This window comes from Poromitra crassiceps (genome assembly GCF_964638095.1).
Source record: "Poromitra crassiceps genome assembly, chromosome: 1".
Classification (NCBI taxonomy): domain Eukaryota; kingdom Metazoa; phylum Chordata; class Actinopteri; order Beryciformes; family Melamphaidae; genus Poromitra; species Poromitra crassiceps.
The window spans coordinates 11,621,556-11,648,893 of record NC_139623.1 but is presented as its reverse complement, the minus strand read 5'-3'; the positions used below and the strand labels follow the sequence as shown (position 1 = coordinate 11,648,893).

General features: G+C 44.7%; 2 protein-coding genes across 3 annotated transcripts in view; one reads left to right on the top strand and one right to left on the bottom strand.

The window, feature by feature from the left end:
* The window catches only part of tmem245 (transmembrane protein 245), a 38,895-nt gene extending 22,498 nt beyond the window's left edge, over nt 1–16,397 (top strand). The window contains exons 7-18 of one of the 2 annotated variants that reach the window (XM_083637640.1): nt 1,850–1,873; nt 3,953–4,057; nt 4,156–4,238; nt 6,422–6,512; nt 6,671–6,769; nt 6,882–7,013; nt 8,711–8,833; nt 9,626–9,771; nt 9,879–9,979; nt 10,093–10,267; nt 14,202–14,403; nt 14,534–16,397. In XM_083637640.1, coding sequence (XP_083493766.1) covers nt 1,850–1,873; nt 3,953–4,057; nt 4,156–4,238; nt 6,422–6,512; nt 6,671–6,769; nt 6,882–7,013; nt 8,711–8,833; nt 9,626–9,771; nt 9,879–9,979; nt 10,093–10,267; nt 14,202–14,403; nt 14,534–14,575 — 1,323 coding nt within the window. In that variant the 3' untranslated portion in view covers nt 14,576–16,397. The remainder of the gene's footprint in view (nt 1–1,849; nt 1,874–3,952; nt 4,058–4,155; nt 4,239–6,421; nt 6,513–6,670; nt 6,770–6,881; nt 7,014–8,710; nt 8,834–9,625; nt 9,772–9,878; nt 9,980–10,092; nt 10,268–14,201; nt 14,404–14,533) is intronic. The other variant, XM_083637641.1, reaches the window with a different exon arrangement.
* A 2,708-nt stretch (nt 16,398–19,105) lies between these two features.
* Nucleotides 19,106–27,338, bottom strand: part of galnt1 (UDP-N-acetyl-alpha-D-galactosamine:polypeptide N-acetylgalactosaminyltransferase 1) — a 140,287-nt gene continuing 132,054 nt past the window's right edge. Inside the window, exons 12-14 of the mRNA XM_083641722.1 lie at nt 27,040–27,138; nt 26,344–26,478; nt 19,106–21,375 (exon numbers count right to left, since the gene is read on the bottom strand). Coding sequence (XP_083497848.1) covers nt 21,229–21,375; nt 26,344–26,478; nt 27,040–27,138 — 381 coding nt within the window. The 3' untranslated portion in view covers nt 19,106–21,228. The remainder of the gene's footprint in view (nt 21,376–26,343; nt 26,479–27,039; nt 27,139–27,338) is intronic.

Sequence of the window (27,338 nt, the reverse complement as noted above, 5' to 3'; positions counted from 1 at the left end):
CCATGTGGGGTTCACTAGTGTGATAACAGTTCGCACCATGTGGGGTTCACTAGTGTGATAACAGTTCGCACCACGTGGGGTTCACTAGTGTGATAACAGTTCACACCATGTGGGGTTCACTAGTGTGATAACAGTTCACACCATGTGGGGTTCACTAGTGTGATAACAGTTCACACCATGTGGGGTTCACTAGTGTGATAACAGTTCGCACCACGTGGGGTTCACTAGTGTGATAACAGTTCACACCATGTGGGGTTCACTAGTGTGATAACAGTTCACACCATGTGGGGTTCACTAGTGTGATAACAGTTCGCACCACGTGGGGTTCACTAGTGTGATAACAGTTCGCACCATGTGGGGTTCACTAGTGTGATAACAGTTCGCACCACGTGGGGTTCACTAGTGTGATAACAGTTCACACCATGTGGGGTTCACTAGTGTGATAACAGTTCACACCATGTGGGGTTCACTAGTGTGATAACAGTTCACACCACGTGAGGTTCACTAGTGTGATAACAGTTCACACCACGTGGGGTTCACTAGTGTGATAACAGTTCGCACCATGTGGGGTTCACTAGTGTGATAACAGTTCACACCATGTGGGGTTCACTAGTGTGATAACAGTTCACACCATGTGGGGTTCACTAGTGTGATAACAGTTCACACCACGTGGGGTTCACTAGTGTGATAACAGTTCACACCACGTGAGGTTCACTAGTGTGATAACAGTTCACACCACGTGGGGTTCACTAGTGTGATAACAGTTCGCACCATGTGGGGTTCACTAGTGTGATAACAGTTCACACCATGTGGGGTTCACTAGTGTGATAACAGTTCACACCACGTGGGGTTCACTAGTGTGATAACAGTTCACACCACGTGAGGTTCACTAGTGTGATAACAGTTCACACCACGTGGGGTTCACTAGTGTGATAACAGTTCGCACCATGTGGGGTTCACTAGTGTGATAACAGTTCACACCATGTGGGGTTCACTAGTGTGATAACAGTTCACACCATGTGGGGTTCACTAGTGTGATAACAGTTCGCACCACGTGGGGTTCACTAGTGTGATAACATTGCAATCAATGAATCAATCGCTCGCGCTTGTTGCCGACACTCGTATAATGAGGAGGTGAATCAAAATTACCACAAATTAAGTCAAATGGGAGCCGAGAGCGAGTGCAGGAGGGCTGACGCAGGTGCCAGGTGTGGAGTGGGAGAGATTAAGGTGCGTAGGATATTGCTGGAGATTCAAGTTGTGCGCTGTCTGCACTGACACTGTCGCACTTATTAATTTTAGCTGCGTTGTTTTTTCATCAAGGCAATGTCCAGAAGATATGGGTTCATGAGTGTCTGCAAATGCAGATAGATAGGCTACAGTAGGAGCGTGCTGCATGTTGTCTGTTTCAATAACGAAAGCGTCCTTACCGAGAATGACGTGCCTGTTGAATGCCGACCAATTAAATGTTGTTGCTGCAAAATCTGCCTCTTAAGAACACTGGAATAAAGATCAACTATAGAAGCTATAAAGAATACACTATAGAGAAATAAATGGATTCTTTAAACTATTATCTTATAATGCCCTTTGTTTAATAGTGGCCGGTAAATATTCGGAAAGTTCCCGGCTGCATTGGGCGCCTGAAAAAAATGCCTAGCGTAATCCCTGACGTATATGTGACAAAAATGTGATATATTATTTTGGCCGATAAAAAAATCTGCCTGGCAGGTGGATTTTTTCCATCTATCCGTCACCTGGCCGGTGAGTACCCTGTCCCGGGTACATGTGATGACTGCTGCACACATCTTTCCACTAATAATTCCCAATGTCTCTTTGTCTCCTCCCCAAGCTCTGGCATTGGCTTAACAAGCAGGTAATGATCTGGTGGAACATAGTGCCTGCCTGGATGAACAGAGTGAGACAGAGAAAGAGAGAGATTGCGTGAGTGTGTATGTGTGTGTGAGTGAGAGAGAGAGAGAGAGAGAGAGAGAGAGAGAGAGAGAGAGAGAGATTGACTGGGCATGAAAGCGTGTGTGTATGTGACAGAGCAAGAGAGAGAGAATAAGGAAAGTACGTGAGCACACCTTGTAGTAGCTTGGACTGATGCTATATCCCATCCACTGTCCTCCTCCCTCCATCCTTCCTCTCATTGCCTTCCTGCTTCTGCTCTCTGGAAGATACGGTTTGGGGGTGAGGGGGACCTCTGGTTCCTCGGCCCGTTCTGTATCTTCCTCGCTGTGATCTGATTGGCAGGTTGGCTTCAGTGTGTGTGAGCTGCATGGAGTGTTGGCTGATGTAGACGGACCGGTGGGGGAGGGGGGGGGGGGGGCAGGGGGAGCCTTTCCTCTAATAATAATAATAATAATAATAATAATAGTAATATTTTTATGGATCAGCCTGGGGCAATTTATTAGATGTAGGGGAAACACTGCCCATGGTCTGCCCCAGATTTGGCCTCTTTGGAACTGTTAGTTGCCTCACGTTGCTCTGAAAACTCACATACAAAAATGGTGATTGTTATTAGACTTGTTTTTAAAGCTGACACATTGCTGATTGGCATTCAACATACGTAATGTGATTCACTTAACTGCCTTTCTATTCGTACTTAGTTACTTCAAAGTTACTAGTTACTTCAAAGTTCAAAGCCCTTTTCCATGTGGTGTTTCCCTTATTCTGTTCACTCACCCCACTATGTAGTGGAGCCACATCAGTCAGCCTGCCAAGTACAATGATTCTCCTTGAAAGGTAAGTAAGGATGTTCATATAGATGCTGCTGTATCATAACACCATCGATATGACGGCCTCATGGGAAAGAGGTGTCACTAAAGGTGCGTTCACACCGACCTATTAAAGTTTTTCGCTGGCGTCGAGTTTACATACAAAGTCAATGCAAACGAGCGATTGAGCGTATATTCGCCTGGGAGAAAAATCGCTGGGCGTCCGAGCGGCAGAGACAGAGCGATAGGGAGAAAATTTGCTCGTCGCTCGAGATGAAATATTCCAACTCGAGCGAAAATCAGTCGCTCGCCGCTCAACACTGATTGGCTGCCGTGTTGAGAGTGAGTCAAGGATCCCACTGGCTTGGAACAAACTGCTGGTTTATTGTGTGGCAACAAACCACATTGACAGGCTGACAGCTGACATGAAGTGAAGTCTGTACTACCGGTATGGAGCTCGCATTAGGAGCACGCTGATAGGCTTTAGCTTGTAAACAATGACGGTGGCTCATAGTGGACAAATATCATGACATTGCGTAACGTTATATCCCCCACATGTCCGTCAATTCATGTGCCTGTTGATGAGCGATTTAAACAGAGCGACAGAGCGATTCCAAAGGGTTGACTTGAGCGACAGAGCGAAAAATAAATATCTCGGTGTGAACGCACCTTAACAGAGCCTCTTCATTGACTCCAGTAACTCAATTTTAACACATGGCTTTTGCGACCTTAACACGCACACGTGTGTGCGCGCGCACACACACACACACACACACACACACACACACACACACACACACACACACAGGGACAAACTAATGGGATTTAGAAACTGCTCTAAGTTGGCCGTTAACAGGGTTTGGAGCATTGAGAAACCTGGGTTAAGAATTGCACCATCTTGCAACACACACATGCACATGGAAAGACAGGAGTCACACAGATAGAGATACAGAAGCACAGAACTGAGGGTTTCACATGGACACACACATGCTTACCTCGGTGCAAGTATATGTGTGTGTGTGTGTGTGTGTACAGGTATCCTGGCTACTATATTATCCTTAGGGTCTGAGGTGGCAGCTACTGGCTCTGGTTTACATCCAAAATGGCCTCTTCACAAGGGGAGGGCGCAGGTTTCTCCATGTGTCTGAGCGACCGCTGTATGTCCTCAACTCATTGTGAACGGTGCTGACTATGTGTCTGTATGTCTCTTCCCCTTCCTCGATTTCTCTGTGCAGATGATCGTGTGGTTGGAGCGATCTCTGGACAAGATCATCAGCATCTTCATCATCTTCCTCCTGGTCACAGGAACTCTGCTGATGGCTCTCCTGCTCACTGCTATGGTACCGTTTGTCCCTTCTCACCACCACCTCACTGGATGTCCAGCGCTTCTGACACACTGGGCTAACAGAGCAGCTTTTGTCTCTCGGGTGTCTTCTAGGTCCATCAGGAGAGTGTTCACATCATTGATGTAACCGGCAACCTCATCAATGAGACTGTGTCCAACCACCCAGAATGGGCCAAGTATGACAGTTTTGTCATCCCCTTTTCAGAGGTTAATGTGGTCCCTCTTTGTCTGTCTCTTACAGCAGGGGTTCCCAAACCTTTTGGGGCGAGGGACCCCTTAGAGGGGAGAACGTTTTCGAAGGACCCCCTCATAATCGTAACACCGATTAAGCATGCCTACTACCATTTTTGTAGGCTACTCTTAGATGTAGGGGTGGGAATCTCTAGGCACCTCACGATTCCATTTCGATTCAGAGGGCTACGATTCGATTATAAAACGATTATCGATGCATCTCGATGCATTGAATATTGATGCATCTTTTTTTTTTTCAATACATGCTTTCTTTTGTCTCACTGTGTGACTACTTTTAAAATAAAGTGCATTTTGAATTGCATTGTAATGATCCATAATTAAAATAAACGGATGAATTTACTTCCGTTATCTTTTATTAACAAAGCAAATGGAATTGATGTGTCAACTGGAACGTTACATTTGCCAACATATTTCCCAGCATTACAAAGAACCAACAGGAAATGAAACACAAGTGTCCCAGTTGTGCCTGTAGCAGCATCCTTGTAGTAAATTAACGTCACTTCAGCATATTCTGAATCACTTCTTCTACATGTTGTAACAGCTCCCCCACATTTGCAACCCGTGTGGCTCTCAGTCATCACTCTTGTTTGGAGTACATGAGATGCTAGCTGCCACTGTTCAGTGATGAAGTGTGCAGTAACGGATGTCCACACATCACAAGTTAGAGATATCCTACCTGCTTTCTTCAGTGAGTCCACAACTTGGGTGTTGGTCTCATTGTACAGTCTGGGGATCACTGTGTCAATAAAAAAAATGATGAGATGGGACGTTGTACCTCGGCCAAAGAGCGTGGAAGGAAAGAGACGACACTCCGGCCATTTTTGGAAACAGAATGCACCTCGCAGTGGTCAGCTGCGGTAGCGCTGGCCCCTATAATCAGCCTCTCTAAACAGTAACTCAACGGGAGAACACTCTAAACTTTGGGGATTCACATCTTTTCCGGGCGTACTGTAAATCTTGATTGAAGTGGTGTAGTGCAGGGATGTAAAACAACAACCATATTGTGGAAACTAAGCAAAATTTTTCGTCTTATTTTTTTTAGTTTTTTCAAGATAAATAGCTAATGAAAAGGACCCGAGGTTCAACTCCCGTTGAGTTACTGTTTAGAGAGGCTGATTATAGGGGCCAGCGCTACCGCAGCTGACCACTGCGAGGTTCTTTTGGCGCCGTCACGTTTCCAAAAATCAAAAATGGCGGAGGCTGCTGGGCGCTGATGTTGCAATGGGGCAATATGGAGCTGCCATTTCTTTCCATAAAAGTTATTTGCCTCGGCTCCAAAGTGCGCAACATCCCTGGTTCTGAGTACGGACGTATATCCATGGCAATAAAAGTTGCAATGGATTTTGTGATTCGTTTCGCCCTTTCTGAGTTGGGTGGATGCTTTGATAGCATTGCTTGCTCGATTGATGGCTGGTTAGGAGCAACTACAGCCGGTGTGTCTGATTTCATGTTCTGCCATGTTCACATGCGTTTTGTTTTACTTTCGGCTGGCAGCCTGCGCCGCACCGTAAACTGTCCGGGCGCTGCCTCGCGCTCGCAGTTTAGTTCCGCCTTTCCGCTCCGGCAACATCACGTTACAACTAACTTTAAAAAAAAAATAGATTATTGACATTTGTGAATCGATTCATAATCGTCCACGTCCGCATCTTGATGCATCTAAGAATCGATTATTTCCCCCACCCCTACTTAGATGCCATTGGAACATTTATATTCTAAAACTTTTCAACCTAAATTCTTCAGAGCTGTTTCATAGTGACAAACTGAAACACATTTAAATATGAATCATGTTAACACCACACATCAAGAGGGTCATTTTATTCAAATTGGATTTGGACTCAACTTGACAGCATTTATAGTTTGGAATGATGATTTCTCATCTACCTCTCTCTCTCTCTCTCTCTCATCTACCAACCACCTGAGCTGTCTTCCCTTTCTCTCTCTCTCTCTCTCTCTCTCTCTCTTTCATCTACCAACCACCTGAGCTGTCTTCTCTTTCTCTCTCTCTCTCTCTCTCTCTCTCTCTGTCTCTCTCTCATCTACCAACCACCTGAGCTTTCTTCCCTTTCTCTCTCTCTCCTTCTCTATTTTCTCCCCCCTCTCCTCCTAGCTGGCTCCCAGAGGCCCGCGTGGTCCAGAAGGCTCTGAACTCAGCTGCTACCAATGTCTATCAGCACGGGAGAGAATGGATAACACAAAAGGTGGGAATGACAAGTGCCTGCTAAGTTTCTCTGTGGTGTCTCTCTCCTTGAATATGGAGAGATGCTTAGATGTAGTTTGTTGTAGTTACTTGTTCAAAAACAACCTGGGCATTAAGAGTGTATTATGCAATGAGTCTGTTCTTTCTCTGTGTGTGCAGCTCCATAAGATGTTAGGAGACAAGGGGAACCACACAGCTGTCATTGAGAAGCAGGTTTTGGAGCTTTGGGACCGACTGTACCACTCGTGGTTTGTTAAGGTAACACAGTAGGGGGGTTGGGTCTGTCCTGAGGGTAACAGTCTCCTCAAATCAAGTCACACTCAGTGATATGCAGTTTTATATAACACTTAATCACACACATGTTTTCCAGAATGCCACCCAGTCTGGGCGCCAGCAGCGAGGTCCTAAGTTGTCTGTTCAGAGGCAGAACAGCTGGCTAGCAGCACTGGACTGGCAGGACATCGCCGCTTTCATACAGGAGAATATTGAGACCCTGATGTCTGTAAGTGTGTCTGTTTGATGAAATGTTTCTTCTCTGCTGTATGGGGCTGAAGGCTTGTCATAATTGACCAGTCTCTGTCTGTGTGTTCGCTTGTTGCTTTCATCCATCCATCCTTTTGTCAGTCACAAGTTATTGTTTTGATTGGATTTGTAAGCAATATGGATGACTGATGCATTTTACCACTGTGTTCTAGTATTTAAAAAATGACTCAGATTATCCCACAGGGGGCGCTACATCATTCATTTTCTCTTTTGCCCACTGTGTCACCACTGTGTTGCAGCATTTCCAAAGCTATACTGATTAGGGCTGGGTATCGTTCAAAATTTTTCGATATCGATACCGTTTCGATACTTGGATTTCGATACCGGTTCCTGAACGATACTTTTTTCGATACCAATTTTTAGAAAAATCCATTTTAACAAAAATAAAACTGCATTACACATTGAAATTATTTTACAAATCTTTAGTTTTCCCCCCATCTTAAGTTTTACAGCAGAAAAAATAAAACCTACTGTATTTAACATAACTTTAAGTTATCTAAACGTATTGCCGTCCCTACAAAAAATATTGGAGTACTACAAAGGAAAGAAATGTAGCTAAAACAAATAAATCAGTGGAATAGTTTTCAGTGCAAAACAGAGAGTTGCAAATCAGGGTTTAATACCCACTGATGCAACAGAACGCTATTCTTGTCCAAACTGATGAGATGGCTCCACTTCATGCATGGAAGACTAGTTGAGCATTGACTAGCCTATCAATATAGCCTTATATGCCACAAAGTGAATCGCATTTATATTCAACAAACTATCATGACATCAGCGTTTGTTAACGAGTTGCTAGAAATACATGGGCGATAACTGCCCGCTTGCATATAACGCTAATTAATTAAACATTAACGCTAGCGTTGCAGATCAGTGTGCTCACTGCTGCAACAGAACGTCATTCTTGTCAAATCTGACGAGACAGCTCAACTTCACAGACTAGCCAATCAATATAAATGAATCGCATTTACATTCAACAAACTATCATGACATCAGCGTTTGTTAACGAGTTGCTAAAAATACACAATGCCCGCTTGCGCATAACGTTACGGCGGCAATTAATTAAACGATCTAATGCTACACCTCACAGCCAGATGCATGGATTTGTCAGACTGAGGGATCTGATAACCGCTAACTTGCGGTAAGCTGAGCTGACCCACCTCTCAATTATTTCTCTTGTCTGTGGAAACCAGTCCGTGTTGTTTCTGTTTCTTTTCCTGCTTTTCATCATCTTCGCCATATGGTACTCCAGGATAGGAGTAGCTTGAGTGGCTAACTTCTTGTATACTATCCGCACCGCACGCCTGGCTCACAGTCACAACAAACACACCGGCTGTGGGCGTAACGTTTCCTGCATGCCTCTACATGACAGCCAATCACCAGCCGTATTAGAGCGCGGCGTGCAAGCATGTCGCATGCTTATAGGCTCAATGACGCTGTTTTGTTTTGGTATCGAAAATTGGTATCGATTGACAAGGGAGGCTTCGATACCCCTTAGTATCGATGTTTCCATTTCGGTGCCAAGTAAGTATCGAAACTCGATACCCAGCCCTAATACTGATTGGTCCACGGGGCTCACAACAAAACAGCTTCTTTGTAACTGCATCATCGTGGGTGATGACATGTTTCCTGTTTACCGTGGCCCTGTTCTTCTAGATCCTGGAGTCTCTGTGGGTGGTAATGAGTAGGAACGTCGGTCTGCTCATCTCCTCGACCACCACGCTCCTCACCGTCTTGTTCCACAGCGGCACGGCACTTCTCAACTTTGCCCTGAGTCTGGTATGAAACATGGCCTGCTACAAAGCACCTGGCTCAATAATACATAGAGTAGTAGACACCATAGAAGCCCTCTGTTCTGCATTTACTTTCAACATAATCACTTCTGCTACAGCCAAATTGATTAATTAATTGTTATAGGTAAAAATCTGCAAAACTCATAAACACAACTCATAATAACTAGATGACTTTAGAGATGTAACGGTATGAAAATTTCACATTACGATTATCATGACCAAAATGATCACGGTTATCGTATTATCACGGTATTCGTAAAAAAAAATGCTGAAAATGTTCAAAAAGTACTGAGAGACTCACTGAAATCATTTTACGTTTTATATTGAAAACTCTGACCCGAAAAGGATTGATACACTCACTGAAATCATTTCTCCAAGGCTGCACGTTTGCATCTGGGAGACTGTTGCCAACTTTGGTTGATGATGGACAGTATTTACCATGTTTTTCAAAGCACTGTAATCACGGTACCACAGTTTTAATGATAATGAAAATTTGAAACAGTATGGTTATCGTAAGGAATTTTATCACGGTTATCATTCAAATCGGTTATCGTTCCATCCCTAGATGACTTATTAACTAACATTCCTTCCGTCAGCTGACGAGAATTTGAATCTGTGAAACCCTCTCTGCTGGTGAGAACAGGCACATCTACTGTGTCTACTGTACCTGCACTGTGTGTGTGTGTCTGTCTGTCTGTCTGTCTGTCTGTGTGTGTGTGTGTGTGTGTGTGTGTGCGTGTGTGAGTGAGACACTGACTGATCTTGTGTGTGCACGCAGGTGATCTTCCTGACCACTCTCTTCTATTTGCTGAGCTCCAGTGGAGAATACTACAAACCTGTCAAATGGCTCATCAATCTGACACCCCTCTCCCAGCCGGGACCCTCCTCCAATATCATAGGCCAGTCTGTAGAGGAGGCCATCAGGTAGAGACACCCACAAAACCTCATGTGTAGGTGAAATAAAAAAAAATTTAAAAAGAAGAAGAAAAAAGACACAATTGTAATTTTTGTTGGCTTGTTTGTTTTTGAAGAGGGGTGTTTGACGCCTCTCTGAAGATGGCCTGCTTCTACGGCCTCTACACTTGGCTCACGCACACTATCTTTGGCATCAACATCGTTTTCATCCCATCTGGTGAGTCATTGTGTTTGCAGCGGCTCACGCTGTCACTACCTGCAACTGCCAAGCGATGGCCGCTTTTGTCCTCCCCTCTGCTCTCTGAATGCCTCTTTCCTTCCTGTCTGAAGCCTTGGCGGCCATCCTGGGAGCCGTGCCATTCTTGGGGACCTACTGGGCAGCGGTGCCGGCCATGTGTGATCTGTGGTTGGCACAGGGAGAGGGCGTCAAGGCCCTGCTGCTGCTGGTCTGCCATCTGCTTCCAACCTACTTTGTAGACACAGCCATCTACTCTGATATCTCCGGGTACGTGTGTGTGTGTGTGTGTGTGTGTGTGTGCGTGTGTGCGCTGGCATTTGGCATCAGACGAGCACATCTCAACATCCCGCCTGTGGTTGGTACTGTAATGCATCCAAACCTTGTTTCTACCCTAATATGGCGTTGATATGAAACCACCCCTATGTCATTTTCAGAAATGTTTTGTCAGCTGTTTGAGACAACTGGCAAGATACTGCTCAATCCCAGCTGTTAATGGTAGCCTATCTTCAGTGGTGGAATGCTCTAACTTGAGTAAAGTTACTGTTACTTCAATGCTTTATTAAGTAGAAGTAACAGTTTTTTTTTGTGATCAAATATTTTTTATTTTCTTTCAGGGGAGCAAGATATTGACATCCACTATACAAGTATATACAGATACATGTATGTGCATGAAGACACACAGGCACATTATGCAAGTTTAAACTCGCTCTCCCCACATATCCTCCCCGTGGCGACCCCCCCACCCCCCGATCTCCTGAGATATTCATCTGTTAGCCTGTCACAAAACACAGATCAACAAATGTATACGGACTGTTACAGAAGTAGCACACTATCAAATCATAGGTTGTTAAAAAATTATATTAACAAGCAAAAGCAAACAAACGCCTCACCCTCTCATCTCTTTTATCTTATTGTATGCATCAGCCCATTGTATAATAGTGCTCTCAGTTGCACCATGCATTCTGGCCACAGATAGCTCAATAACAATTATATCAAGATACGAGTTCAACCATTGTGTGCGTGTAAGTGTGTGAGGAGGTTGCCAGCGAAGAGCCAGCATCTTTTTGGCTGCTGTCAAACCGGCTAACACCACACGTTTTCCAGAATATGAAAGTTGGAAGTCATTTAAAAGCATAGCTTTTGGTGAGCATGGAATTACAGTTCCCATCAAATCTGATAGTGTGGAGGCCACCTGACTCCAAAAAGACGCTACATCCATACATTCCCAGTACATGTGCATAAAGGTTCCTATATGACCATCAAGACAAAGGTCACACAGTGGGGAAGAAATAATTTTCATTGTGTGGCGTTTTCTTGGGGTGAGATAGGTTCTATGAATAAAGTTTAGGTGTATCTGTTGATGGTCAGGGTTCTTAGAGGATTCCACCACTGACACCCATACTTTGTTCCATAGAATAGGTTCAACATCAATAGGAAGATTCAGGCCCCTAGACCATACTTGTTGAACTTGCAAAGGTTTATAAGAAGACAAAGAAAACAAAGAATACAATGCAGATACTAAGCTCTTGGTTTGACCTTCATTATCTAAGATGTTATGTAAAACGTGAGGAGTGAGTTGTGTGTTCCAAGGAACACCATATGCCTTCATAGAAGACCTTAACTGAAGATACAGAAAAAAAGAGAAACCAGGCAGGTTATATGCATTACGTAAATCATCAAAAGCGCGGAGACCATTTTCACCAAAAATGTCTTTAAAGACATGTATGCCTCTATCACTCCAAGCAGAAAAAGAAAAGGGTGCATTCCCAGTAAGTAATAAGTGGTTATTAAAGATTGGGCTATTCAAATGCCATTTTTGAGCCGTTTTAGATATTTTCTCTGCTGCTCGCCACACAGTGAGAAGGTAAGATATTATAGGCCCTAAATGTAACTTAGCTCGTTTAAGTGGAATAGCAGCATGAACCAGATCTTGTAGCCTGTGGGGGGAGGCAAGCCTCTCCTTCACAGGTCTCCAAGAGGCTGATGAGTTCAAATTAAACCATGTTGAGAGGGGACGAAGTACAAATGACCAGAAATAGTGTTTAAAATTTGGGATGGAAAGACCACCCTCAGATCTGTGCCGTTGCAGGGTAGACATCTTGAGACGGGGACGCCCTCCCCCCCATATGAATTTGGAGACAAGTGAGTGTATTTTGTCCCAATAATTAGTGGGAGGAGGTAAAGGTAACATAGATGAAAAGAAATTCACCGAGGCAAGATGTCCATCTTAATAATGGAGACACGGGTCCGCAGTGAGTGAGGGAGGTGTGACCACCTGTCTAGGTCCGCCTCTATACGTTTAAAAATGCCATTAAAATTATTGGTAGTGATGTTGGCTAAGGATGGATAGACTTCAATCCCTAAGTATTTAAAGCTCTTCACTACAGGGATGTGAGGTTGAGTTTAAGGGTAATAACGAGGATTTTAACCAATTGATTTTATAACCAGATAAAGTACTAAAATTTCTAAAGGTCTGTAGAATGTGTGGGACAGAATGGGCTGCATTATCTATAAACAACAATATATCATCTGCATACAAAGCGATGTGGTGACTAGTATTAAATTTAATAGGTGAGATGAGAGGGTGTTGCCTAATTGTCTGAGCTAGAGGTTCTAGCGAAAGAGCGAATAAAAATTGAGAAAAAGGACAGCCTTGACGGCAAGAACGTAAGATGGGAAATTGAGTGGAGATGTTGTTGCCTGTGACAATCATAGCAGAGGGGTTACCATAAAGTACCTGAGTGAGTTTTATAAAATCTGAATCAAAACCAAACCTCTCAAGAACCATCCATAGATAGTCCCATTCTAGCCGATCAAATGCTTTCTCGGCATCTAAAGATAAAACAGCACAGGGTGAGTCGATGTCTCTGGCAGCATGGATAACATGCAACAGACGACGCATGTTGTCTGATGCTAGTCTGGTTTTTATGAAACCTGTCTGATCATGATGAACTAGATTTGTCATATGTGATTCTACCCGGGTGGCTAATACTCTTGCATATATTTTAATTTCTGTATTCAAAATGGACAGAGGTCTATAATTACTACACAATGTGGGGTCCTTATTAGGTTTAGGTAACACAGCTATTATGGCAGAGTTGGCAATGCCAACTTGGCATCCCTGATAAAAGAGCCGTTTTCAATAGAAGCAAGAATCATCTCCAAAAAAAGTTGCCCAAGTTCATTCCAAAAAGTAATATAAAACTCAGGGGGAATCCCGTCCCAGCCAGGGGATTTTCCCTTTTTCATTCCAGTTAAAGCCTTATGTAATTCAGTCAGGGTGATCGGTCTGCTGAGATCTTTAGCTTCCTCTTGAGTAAGACAGGGAAGTCTCAAGTTACTTAAGATTTTTTTACAGTTAACTTTATCTAGTGAAATTTCTGAAGAATATAATGAAGCGTAAAAAGAACGAAATTCTGTATTTTAGGGTCCGATAGAAGGGCGCGTTCTGATCTGATTGTTGTTATATTTGAATATTTGTCGTTTTTCTGCCATCTCAATGCAAGAAGGTGACTGGGTCTGGCCCCATTAAAATAGTAATTCCTTCTTGTTCTGTGAATTTGAAATTCTGCTCTAGACCTCAAGAGGGAGTTTAGATCCATCCTGACTGAATCCATTGCTTTTTTCCTTTCTTCTGAGAAACCCAAATGTAGTTGTTCTTCTTCCATATTCTGCAGTTTTAATTCAAGTTCTGATAATTCACCCAATCGAGCCCTATTAAGGTTAGAAGAGAAAGAAATAGAAGTGTTTCTAATACAACCTTTGATTGCATACCAAAGTATGCGTGGATCCTCAACAGAACCAGCATTTTCAGACAGAAATGTATTAAGTTCAGTTTTTAAGTATTCACAAAAAGCATTGTTTTTAAGTAAAGTTATATTAAAGCGCCATCTTGTGGCCCTGACTGGTGTGTCTCTGAGGGTTAATTTCGCAACAACTACTCCATGGTCAGACAGTGAATTAGGAAGAATATTTACATCATGAAGCTGTGATATAGCAGTTGGAGAAGCTAGTAAGTAATCTATTCTAGAATATGTTTTATGCCTATTAGAGTAAAAACTGTAATGTCTTGAAGAAGGGTTAATTGCACGAAATAAGTCATTCAGGCTGAAATCTGATATGAGACCTTGGAAAGCAGCTGTTGCGAAATTACTGGAACAATTCTTTTGAAGTATTTCTTTGTGTTGATCCATTCTCCCAGGGGTGGGCACCCCTATCTGACAGGTCTGGCAGTGGCAGGCGGAGCGTACTATCTGGGTTTGGAGGGTGCCATCATCGGGCCCATCCTGCTCTGCATCCTGGTGGTGGCAGCCAACATCTACAGTGCCATGCTGATGAGCCCCAGCTCTGCAGTGCCCACACCTGTGCAGGTGCAGCCCTCCTGGGCCTTCCCCCCCGTCCGGGTCAGTACAGAACACCTCTCACCAACATGCACGCCTGCACAGACAATGGATCATTTCAACCAGAAAGCAAGCAAAGACACCAGTCTTGCACCATTCCCTCCTTTACCGCTGTCTTTCCTGTCGCTCTCAGGTCCTTGGCAGACTCCACTCCTCTGCTGAAGAAGGCCAGTGAGTGACAAAGAGGGTGTGTCTCTGTGGAATGTCTTCTGGCTTCCTATTGGCTGATTCTCCAGGGGAAGTACCGATACTCCCCTCTCTGAAGCTCCTCCCCAAGCTGCCCCGCGCTACAGGGTTGGCCCAAGAGAAGGCGGTGTAATGGTTGGTTACCCACCAGAGTTGTCCCTCTGAGTGACATGGAGCTCTGCTTCAGTGCAAGACCATCAAATTACAAATGGGAGCGTGCGTTCAGATCCCAAGCAGTGCTCCAGGAAATGTGGACCAATGACATCACATCGGTGTTAACATTGAGAAATGCCTAAAATTTATTGTCATCCACAACGTGGTTTGTGGTCAATCCTATGAATTTTAAGATAATATATTTGATTCGCAATGCCCCCTTATTTCCAATCTGCACACCCTGGCTGGGTTTAAACAGTATGGCCGTGCACTAGTATCTGTGCTCCCTACCTCGTTCCTCTTGGAGGCTCAGACAGAGTTTGTAGTGCCGGGTGGTATGTGTGTGAAGATGAACTGAGCACGTGTCTTTGTTGTAGTCCTCGCCTGGCTCTATAGAACGAGCTGATGAAGAGTGATCTTAGTTTAACATAATGCAAGATTCACGTAATGTGCTTATTTCTGAGTTTGGCTTGAACAAACACTAAACTGCACAGCTCTCCTGGACCAGGCTTTGATACACCTGCCCCCTTTTTCTTCTTTTTTTTCTGCCTTTTTTATCAGTACAGTTGAATTATAAGTATTGTTATTGTTTATTACCGTATCTTTAATGGTTACATGTTTGGCACTTTCATGTCTGTATGCTTAATGGGATGTAGAGTTTAGTCTCAGCTCTATTCTGTTCTTACATTACAGTTGGTTTCCAGTCTTACGTTTATTTGTTCTAACACACTGAGTGCACATACACACATACATGAGAACGTATCCATTCACTCTGAAAAGTGGAATTAATCGGTCAGTTGAAACCTGCTCTACACTTAGAATGTTGATATTGACAAGTTTGTCAGAGGATTTTTGCACTTTTGTTCAAACACAGTTTGATAAGACTGACACTGTCATCCTCATCCCATGGATACTTTAGTAAATGGGACCACACAGACACCTCACTTCAGTATGAACATCTTTGTATTTTCTACTCACCTACTGTATCTCGGCTCCATAGTCAAGCACAGTAGGAGCAATTTTCTGTACTGAAAATACAAAGCCGTTTACAGACTGGAAGCTTGAATAAACTCTGTACAGATGAATCATCTGTATGTAATCCACGTCATACTGGCTACTGCGTTAGCTGCGTGAGGGCGGGGAGGCTGGGATCTATTCTGGGTCGGGTTGGTAAAAGCCTATGGCTTGGCGACGGTTTCACTGTCTCACTAAGGTCATCTTCATCTGGTGCTGTTGCAGTGTTTTTCTTTTGGTTTGTTTTTGATTGGTGGAAATGCACTGACACAATAAACATTACCATTTGAACCAGGGGTGGCTTTGTTGCTGCCTCACCTGCAGTCTGCATTTGAGGAGATTTTCTTTGATCCGTTTGAAGGAAATATTGACTTTGGTAAATTCCATTATCATTGCTGTAGTCAAACATCGTGGCCATTCCATGCAAACAGTGAGGTTGGCCAGGAAAGATTACATTCACATCCAGTGGTTACTCAAAGATACGGAAAGCAAAGAATATTCTACTCCTAAAAAGGAAGCACACAATAAGCAAATATTAAACTGCTGGTATTTTTTTGTTGCCAAATCTACTTAAGGAAATACATTTATCAAACTTACACATAAGATGATCAAATCAGTGATGGTGGGTAATGTAACAATGTGATATTTAAGCAATATCACACGAGAGGGAGTGCTGTTGTTGGCTAATATCGGCACTGCTGTGATTCGGTCGTAGGCACGAGGCCGTAGATAATCACAGCAGTGCCGATATTAGACAACAGCACGACCTGGAGTGTGATATTGCTTTTATACAACAGTTCTATTAAACAAAGCTGATTAAAAAAATGACAAAAAGCTGAGAAAATATATGATTTCTCTATTTATTCCTCCGCCAACAAAATTAGTCCCCTCAGCTTTCTGCTTTGCCGAAAATGTAGCCTAATCAGCCTAATTAACTGCAGGCTGTCTACTTTACTACTGTCTACTCTACAGCTGTGAAGCATTTTGTTGATTAGGGCAGCTGTGAAGTGGAGTGATCTACACACAGTGAAGCGCCAGTGCGTTATGAAATATCGGCACTGGTAGGATCCCTCTTGTCCAATCAAATTGCCCGGCCGGAACTACCTGTTGTATACTACATTATCTGGCACTTATTACATTATTAGTTGCCGAGGCGTTTGGTTAGTGGAGAGGTAAAAGCACTCATGCACCTACGGTACCACCGCAGAGACCCGGTAGTGGTGCTTCTGGCTTGGTCAGACATTCCGTTCTGCCAGTGGTGTACGAGTCCTGGTCTCTGCACTAGTGCCCCCTCTGGTCGGTCGGGGCGCCTATCCGGGGGGTGGAGGGGAACTGGGGGGAATAGTGTAATCATTCCACATGCTATGTCCTCGCTGTCAGGTGAAAAGTGGCTGGCGATTGTACATGTGTCGGAGGAAGTAGGCTATCTAGTCTACCCTAACTCTCCCCACATCGGCAGAGGGGGTGGACTGTGGAGCAATGACCAGGACAGGAAGGAGAATTGGCCAAGTACAATCCTATAATCAGTGTAGGAATTTAGCCAGGCGGCGTGAGGGCAGAAATGTCCCAAGAAATCTCAGAGTACCCCTAAAAACCATCATCCAGGAGCAAAAATACCCCCTCCCCCAAGATGCCTGTTAACATGTTATCACATGTTTTCCACATGTGAAAATGTTCCAAAGCTACACACTTCCCATGGGTTTCACATGTTTTTACATGTGAAATTTAACGTGTCCACACGTTCTCCACATGTGGACACGTTCTCCATATGTGGGCACGTGAAACGTGGACACATGTGAACCTGATTTTGTCCATTTCGCCCAGCCCTACATCCCACATGTGGCTTAAGTCCAAGCTTTCACTGAGGCTCAATTTTTGAGTTAAGTAATTCGAGTCGACTAAATGGGCAAAAATAGCTAATTAGTGGTCAAAATGACTCAAGACAGGCTCAGCTCCATCATGGGATTTCCAGAGTGGAGGAGCCCACGGGTGAGTGGAGTTGTAATCAGCCAGTGAACTATGAAAAACACCTGGGGAGAGAGAGGAGAGGCTGCATGCCAACTCTGTGAACAAGGCCTGAGTAAATGACCAGTCACATGGGTTTTCTGCTAGTTGGGGAGAAAATGGGAGAGAAAAAGAAAATCAGTTGCTACAAGGCTAAATTGATGGTTTCACTGAGGTGACAATGCTTCAGACTGTATAAGGACATTATGACAAGTAATTAAGTGTTCTACAAGAATACAAGACACCTGTTGAAATCACTAATGATGTAGTGAGCACTGCAGTAGCCTGGTGATTCACACCATGTCTCTGCGAGGATGCTACAATCTGCCAAAACTGGCAAAAATTACATTAGCAGTTACACTGAAACAATATAGAGTTGCAATGGAGCAAAAAGTCATAATTAATATGACAGATCAGTGTTAATGAAATAATGAGCTGGTTTCAAACTGAGAAGATATGCCACACTAAAAACAAAATCTGGATGGTCATTTTATTCTCTTGGTCTTGGTTCTGTTGCTGCTCCTCAGGATAACCTGGTTGGTCTCCAGTGAGGCCCAGGAGAAAGCAGGAACTGGATGGCTGGTTTCCGAAAGTGCAGGAGATTCACATTTTTGCTTTTGAATATGTGAAAGACATAAGGTAGGGAGAAACTCTTATATGTTGAGATGTACAAAAGCGTACAGTGAACAAAACAAATATATCAAACATGCAGCTTGCAGAGTCTCTGAATCCATTGGGACATTTGTAATGAGAAGCTACAGTAGTATAAACCATATCCATATGCACAGTCAACGCCTCCAGAAAGTAAAAGCAGAGAAGGTAACAATTATTGCCTTTTTTGGGGGGAGGTGGGGCACATTTGCTTATTCTGTCAGGCCAAAACATTTATCAAAATAAAAGATGACATCTCATGAGATGCTTCTGTCTTCTTATGGTTCCCTTCATTGGGCATAATAATAAATCAACAATTTAATGACAACATTACAGTTAAGACTCATCATCTTTCTCTTATAATACTCCATAAAGTGCAGACTGCTTTAACTGTCAGAAGTGAGTGATTCACCGCGGTGTAAAAGTGAATCCCATTCAAACCTTGATGTCTTACGTCATCTCTTTGAGACGCCAACAGGTCAATCGATACTTTCTGACTGAGGAGCGGAGAGAGGAGCAGTCAAGACAGAGATACACAAGTGTGTGTGCATTCAAAAAGAGGCAGGAGTCAAGGTTCTCCTTGTATTGTTCTGTAAACTTTTTCACTTTTATTTTCTACATTTGGATCAGCTCAGTGTGGAAGCCTGGACATGTCAGTCACTCCAAAGTCGGCCCCCAAAACTGAGCAATCGATACTCCCCCCCTCCGTCTTACAATCAAAAAGCTCACATCATCACCAGCTCACCACACAGTCACTCGCTCAGACATGAATCACTTGGCTGCCTCCTCCCACTACCATGTCCACAACAAAGATGAACCAATGGCATGTCCTATGTGTAAACCCCTCCTCCCACTACCATGTCCACAACAAAGATGAACCAATGGCATGTCCTATGTGTAAACCCCTCCTCCCACTACCATGTCCACAACAAAGATGAACCAATGACATGTCCTATGTGTAAACCCCTCCTCCACTGGAGGAAGTTGAAATGGTTAAACTTGTATGAAATTATCTCTCCTGCCCTGTAAAAAAGAAGTAAAGCATAAAGACAGCATGTTGGGAGAAATGAGAGTGACACAGTGACGCATCTGTTGGGCCGCCCAGGTCACTGAGATATGAATAAAGTGAGATATGTCGTTATTATGGTCAAGATATGTCTGCTGCGGCTTGTGAGGCTTCTTCCATCCGCACTGAACACACAAAACAGCCACATCTCTCTGATATAGTGACAGTCTCTCTCCAGGCCTCCAGTCCTAGACATGTCTTCAAGAGGCCGCTGAGACCGTGCGCTGTTCAGAACCAAAGCAGCAGCTTCTGCTCTTTTGTACAATGGAAGCAGGGAGACGCTGATCTGCTGTCCGTCTTTTTTCTAGGAGCTCCTGGCGTCCAAGAAACAACTGCAAAGATCTGAGAGCGGTTTGTTCTGACAAACAGGGCGCTGATGGACTGATTCATCACTGCACACACACATTCACTCATTCTCTCTCTCTCTTACACACACACACAGACACACTATCTCTCTCTCTCTCTCACACACACACACAGACACACACTATCTCTCTCTCATACACACACACACACACACACACACGCACACACATGCACCATGTGCGTATACCCACACTCCATTGGAGGAAAGAAGCCCTTGGAGTGCATTTTCAAGAGGTCATTGAGAAGAAGATATGAGGAAATGGATTAAAGTGACAGGCTAGAGCGGCCTTTTCATATATGTATATATGCATCTGTGTGTGTTTCTATGTAGTGCCTTACAGGAGACTTCCTTATGGTTGAACACTACATGAGGCAGTGGACATGAGTTACATATGTAGAGTCCTCTGTGTGTGCGTGTGTATTAGCTCTACTGTATGTTCAACATCTTTAAAGACAACAGAAATAGACAGACTAGGGTTACTGCTCTATGGCACTCTCACAGAACTCAAGCCATGTAAAAAAAAAAAAAACTTTGACATAGAAATCTCAAGATATCACAAACATATCTCTATCTCTCTGCTGATGGCAGAGGTTGGGCCCCTCGTGGACTTCTCCCTCCTGAGTGAGTCTGATTCAGTCTGTAGGTTGAAATGCTAAAGAGCAACACTAGAGGGAGACATACACTGCTGCAAGATTGTAGGAGGGGCTCTCATACAGGCGTAGTCTCACACATTCTCACTGACACACACACGCTCACACATGCACCCTTCTTCATATGAGTTCACCAGAGATCCTTTTCAAAATCCATTACAAAATTAAATAAAAAAACTAACATCAAGGAATAGCCCCCTTCTCGTAACATACATTCATCTCAGAACACGCATGCACGCACACGCGCATGCGCACACACACACACACACACACACACACACACACACACACACACACACACACACACACAGAAGAGGCAGTCAGTAAACGTCACATGATGAGTTGAGGGCTGGACTGCTTTGTCCAGGAAAGTTAACCTCGCTTCCGTCAGTCTCTCTCATATTCACACACAGGAGCAAGTCTCTCTCCGCGGTTAAAATCTCTTAAAAAAACAACAAGAAGACAACCATCGTCTTGTAGAGGGAGTCTCTTCTCTCCCTGAGGAGGGTCAAACACACTCCTCCCTCTGATCTGGACCAGAGCTGGAGTGTAGAAGGTTTCCAAGAGGTAGTACCGTCCCATCCGTCCTCCTCTCTTCCTCAAACGCTTCACAGGGAAGTCTTTTTCCTTTCTTGGTGCCCAACATGTGGATGGACAGGTCCCTTCCCCTCCCTTGCTGTGGGCCGCCGTGTGTGTGAGTGTGTGCGAGTGTGTGTTTGAGCATGTGCAGAGTGCGGTCAGAAGATCTCTGGCAGTGTAACGTTGCGGAGCAGCCACTGTTGGGAGCGTGTGTGTGTGCAGTCTCTGACACTGGGCACCTGGCTGTCCTCCTCGCTGGCCTTGTCTAGACACTGGTTGCTGTTGACGTGGATCAGGGTCAGCTTCTGCACAGCGGGGGCGAGGGAGGGGGAGGGGGAGAAAATGACATGTGAGATTGCACCTGTTTCACTTGAATTAACCAAGGCAAGTTAAAAGTAGAAATAACCGCCTTGTGCGTGTGCCACAACATTGCGCCTCCATGAAGTGAAGTTGCAGTTTACATCCATGTCTGTCCAGACTCATATAAACTATATGTAGTGAAGACTTTTTTTTAGTTAACATAAAAAAAAACAAGAATACAAAAATCACATACTGTAGTGAAGACTTTGAAGGAATTTAATAAAAGGTATTAAAGCCCCCCTCCAGTGTATCTTGTCATTTTTAAGATATTTCATGTGTTGGTGAGTCATGACCTGGTCTGTTGATTAACCACACCACTGTTCACCACTGTATTTGATGAGAAATAACCTTATTTTGTGCATAAAAGTCACAAAAATAAGCTGTTGGTAAAAATGGGTGATGATGTCAGACATTATAATGGTCTGACGACTGACAGACAGATAATTAGTATGTACAGTAAATAGCTAGCGTTAGCCTCTGGTGTTAGCTAGCCGTTAGCCGTTAGCTATGTTTGCTAACCGAGTGTTTGCGAGGCTCAAAATGCCGCCGATGATAACTGTTAACCAGTTCAAGTCACGCTCTTTCCATAAAGCCCACCAGCTTTGATATCTCTTGGCTAGTTGTTGATATAACAATAGTGGCTTCTAAACCACAGTTTTGGAGATGCGGGGAGACTGTCATGGCGGCATAACTGCTTCCGGTATTTCCAGTGTGGGGGCAGACAAAGAGTTTAATCAAGACAAGATGCAAAGCTTTTCTGCTTCTTTTTATAAACAGAGCTGCAGTCTCAGTCATTATGCTGCAGTAGCGGAACAACCCTTCGGTTCTCATCAATGAAAGTTCTTTGGCACAAATGGTTTTGCTCCGTGCTCTGTGCTGCGCCAACACTAACCGGCTGCGTGCAGAGCACGTCACGGCGCTGCTCCGTCAGACAGCTGGAGTGACGAGACCGACAGGTTATCACGGTAAAATCGCGCGAGACAATTTGTATGTGGGATAAATACAACAACAAACAGGCAGAAGATCATTGAAGCAGAGGAGGGGTGGACTTGCTTGGTGTTGTCCTTGTAAAAAGGATGGGTCGTGTCATAAATTATTTTGTGGTTTTCCACTTCAATTATGAACTTTTCCTCATACATGTTTGTCCTCTGGCTTGATATTGAATGCTGTAAACACCTCTGCCCTGTTGATTTCATGCCTGGCCTGCTGCAGCTCTGCTCCGTCATCCGTGAAAAATAGAAACCTTGCGTATCTTTTTCGAGAGAGCTCCGGATCGTCGGAGCTGGGACGGAGTAGACACGCAACGCAGTGGAGTAGGTGGGAGTTGACACAATGATTAGAGTGGAAACGTATCGGCTCCGATGCCGTACCGCAGCGCAGACGGACCGAACACGGACCTAGTGGAATGTAGGCGTTAGCCTATCATCTGCCTCCCGCAAGTGTCCCTGGCGAAGATACCATCGCCATGTTCCGAGTGTAAACACAGGTTTGGGCGTTGCCCGTGCCAAAATAGACGTTCCAGCGCAATGTGTTAGAAAAAAGGGCCTTGGGTGCTCTCAATTTTAACGCCACCTAATAGCAGGTCTTCACGCAAAAAAAACACTACGCCAGGCATACGCCTGAGCGCACACAGTATTCTCCACGCAGTGCAGGAAATCTTCGCTTGGATACATTATGCACGGCATGGATGTCACTCTCTCCAACACCTCGTGCGTGCGCACACACTCTTCCCTCCTCAGAATGCCATGTTGATTTTCAACTATAGCCTATATTGCAGAAAAAACACACCTTGATTTAAAAATGAGAATTCGTTTGTCATGACTTTATTAGGCTACATAATTCCCGACCATACAGGTCTGTGGTGTGAGGTAACAGTAGATTGCTTTTGAGCCGGCCAGTAGGCTATAGCCTACAGTAACCTCTTTCCCTGCAATTGCACCATACAACAATAGCTTAACCCGAGTGGACAATTCTGATATAGGCTATTAAAATAGGCTACAATATAAATCTCACACATCCCTACCCTATTAAAGAAATTAATATTTTTAAATGTGTATGTTATAACCTATATGAACGAAACGACTAATTACAGTAAGTACAGTTTAGGACATGGCGATATTCACTGCGTAACTGCGCGGCGGCCCTTTGGTGTGTTTCAAATGGATCGTTCCATCAGCACCAATTTTCGTTAGTTTCTAATGGTTTATCTGAATCCAAACTGGTTCATCCTCCAATTATCTCCCTCTCTCTCTCTCCCCCTCTCTTGCTCCCCTGCCTCTCTCTTTTCTCTCTCTCTCTCACTCTGTCCCTGCTTGCCCACGGCACTCAGCAAGAAAGAAGCTGCTGTCACATACGTGACGGTGGTGACGCTGTGGCTTTTAAGGGGACTGATCTCACACTTGTGAATACCGTTTTGGGCATAAACCTATATGGAGGTTTGCACGAGATGACACCAAGCGCAGCGGGCCGACACGGCCACAATTAGGGCTTGGCGCCGCGCTATTCCAGCGCAAAACGGGCGCTAATGCAAAATCACCGCCTTTGCGACGATAGAGACCCTAGAGTCTAGACTAACAGAGAAAAATACAAAGACAGTTGCTTACATTTTCACTTTCAAAATAGTTTGGAAATCTTCAAATCCAAACTCAAAAGTTATCTATTCTCACCGTCTCGAGTTCGGGACGGACACAGTCTCTCCTCCCACTTTAGTTTAGACAGTAATCAATACAGGAACCGCCAGTTGGGAACCCGGTCTAGTTCTGCCTGTTGGTTTGTCAGCATCATTACACTCACTGCCAGTAATGTGTGAGTTATGCTCAGTATGGCTGCGCATGCACGCGTGTGTGCTCGCGTGTGAGCACACGTGTGTCCTCGCGTGTGTGCACACGTGTGTGCTCGTGTGTGCTCCCATACAGTGATTTAGCCGGCAGTGGACGCGGGTGCTGCCCTAGCTGGCCACAGGCCCACATGGTTCTGCCTCATCATGTTTCTCTGTCTTATTTGTTTTCTTATCTCATCTTCATTGACTGTATCTGTTTCACCTCCTGCATGCTCCGCCCTCCCAGTGAGGCCTCCCTCTCATCTTCATTGACAGCATCGGTTTCACCTCCTGCATGCTCCACCCTCCCAGTGAGGCCTCCCTCTCATCTTCATTGACAGCATCGGTTTCACCTCCTGCATGCTCCGCCCTCCCAGTGAGGCCTCCCTCTCATCTTCATTGACAGCATCGGTTTCACCTCCTGCATGCTCCGCCCTCCCAGTGAGGCCTCCCTCTCATCTTCATTGACAGCATCGGTTTCACCTCCTGCATGCTCCGCCCTCCCAGTGAGGCCTCCCTCTCATCTTCATTGACAGCATCGGTTTCACCTCCTGCATGCTCCGCCCTCCCAGTGAGGCCTCCCTCTCATCTTCATTGACAGCATCGGTTTCACCTCCTGCATGCTCCGCCCTCCCAGTGAGGCCTCCCTCTCATCTTCATTGACAGCATCGGTTTCACCTCCTGCATGCTCCGCCCTCCCAGTGAGGCCTCCCTCTCATCTTCATTGACAGCATCGGTTTCACCTCCTGCATGCTCCGCCCTCCCAGTGAGGCATCCCTCTCATCTTCATTGACAGCATCGGTTTCACCTCCTGCATGCTCCGCCCTCCCAGTGAGGCATCCCTCTCATCTTCATTGACAGCATCGGTTTCACCTCCTGCATGCTCCGCCCTCCCAGTGAGGCATCCCTCTCATCTTCATTGACTGTATCTGTTTCACCTCCTGCATGCTCCGCCCTCCCAGTGAGGCATCCCTCTCATCTTCATTGACTGTATCTGTTTCACCTCCTGCATGCTCCGCCCTCCCAGTGAGGCATCCCTCTCATCTTCATTGACAGCATCGGTTTCACCTCCTGCATGCTCCGCCCTCCCAGTGAGGCATCCCTCTCATCTTCATTGACTGTATCTGTTTCACCTCCTGCATGCTCCACCCTCCCAGTGAGGCATCCCTCTCATCTTCATTGACTGTATCTGTTTCACCTCCTGCATGCTCCGCCCTCCCAGTGAGGCATCCCTCTCATCTTCATTGACAGCATCGGTTTCACCTCCTGCATGCTCCGCCCTCCCAGTGAGGCCTCCCTCTTTGAATTCATCCGCCTAATGTTTCCTACTTTTATTTCCTCATAAAGTTCTTTCGTGGGAGTTTTTGGTTGTATTCACTGAGGGTGAAAGGTCATGGTGCCCGGTAGGCCAGGATAGGCTTTTATTTTGTTGCCTACTGTATTGCAGCATTTTGTTTGATTGCTGATTAGTAAGATCTACATCGGCTCACTCTCTGAGACCGTTCAGGGTATATATGCAGGAATCCTGAAGTTAAATTCAATAACTTTTAAGACCTTTTCAATATATTTTATATTTTAAGACCTCATCAGCACTTTCATCAGCGATAGGGGTGTAAATCACACGATATGATGATATCATATAGATTCTTTGGACAAGGATACAATATTTGCTCATATCACAAAGTCTGCCACGATACAATTTCTGATTCAATTCAGGGGTCTGCGATCGATATGAGATATGCCCATTTAACACAATCTGCTACACAATTTAATACCTCATCAAGTGGCGATTAAGACTTTTTAAGGGCTTTAATTTTCCCTAAACTGACTTATCAACTTGTAATATTTGTCAAAACCCCGCAGAGACCCTGCCTTTGAAACACACTTGGTCAGTGTTGTTCGGTATGATGTGGGTGGGTAATATGGCAACTACGCCGCATCACTCTAAAACTGAAGATAATTATTCACAACAGTAGGAAGCCTCTGTTATGTTATGACAAACGATGAACATTTTTAAATGTGTACATTTACCAGTAAATCTATATATTTCTTCATGTTCTGCCTGACATATCTCATCGTGCACCGCTGCACTCACCATAGAGTCGTACTCCCACAGCTGGTTGCCTTTGAGGTGATGGCACTTGAGCATCATGACGGGACCATTTAGCTTGGACACGTCTAGACACAAGTCGTCTGTCCTGATCTCCTTGTTGGCCGTGTAGGAGAACACCTGCAAAAAACACAACAGACGTCAAATAGACAATCTCCTTATTGGCCGTGTAGGAGAACACCTGCAAAAAACACAACATACATCAAATAGACAATCTCCTTATTGGCCGTGTAGGAGAACACCTGCAAAAAACACAACAGACGTCAAATAGACGATCTCCTTATTGGCCGTGTAGGAGAACACCTGCAAAAAACACAACAGACGTCAAATAGACGCCATTGATCTTCCCAGTCCTTCTGTTTCATGATCATCCTGTGGTCACGGGAGTAACAGAAATGGCTCTGACACTTCCTTAAGTTTGTTGTTAGGTGGGTAGTCTAGGAATCAAAGTGCATTCTAAGGCTCCACTCTGATAATATCAGCGATATTCCTTCCTTACATGTGTGATGTGATCAGATGAGCAGCCAATTATACATGAGCTCGACCAACGTCATTCACTCAACTGACAGCGACCTGGTCAACTTTGCTCCTTCCACTGTAGTATGTACTGTAACTTACTCTTTCTTCCTTTCACATATTCTTATCCTACTTTTTCCCCCCCCTGTCTTGGTCGTCCGTTACCTGGTTGCCTCCCATGCCATGGCAGTTGAAAATGCCGACCTTCTCGTTCTCCTTGCGGGCCATGTTGTCTAGGCACTGGTTGGTCTCCACGTTCCGGATCTGAGCAGAATACAGACAGAAACATCAGGATCCATCAGTATCATCTAATGCCGAGTTCAGACCAGGGGTGGGCAATTATTTTTCATGGGGGGCCACATGAGAAACCTAGATTGTTGCCGGGGGCCGAACAAATATTGTCATGCCGTAACCCAGGGATGGGCAACTATGATGATAGAGAGGGCCACAAAGAAATTTCCTCG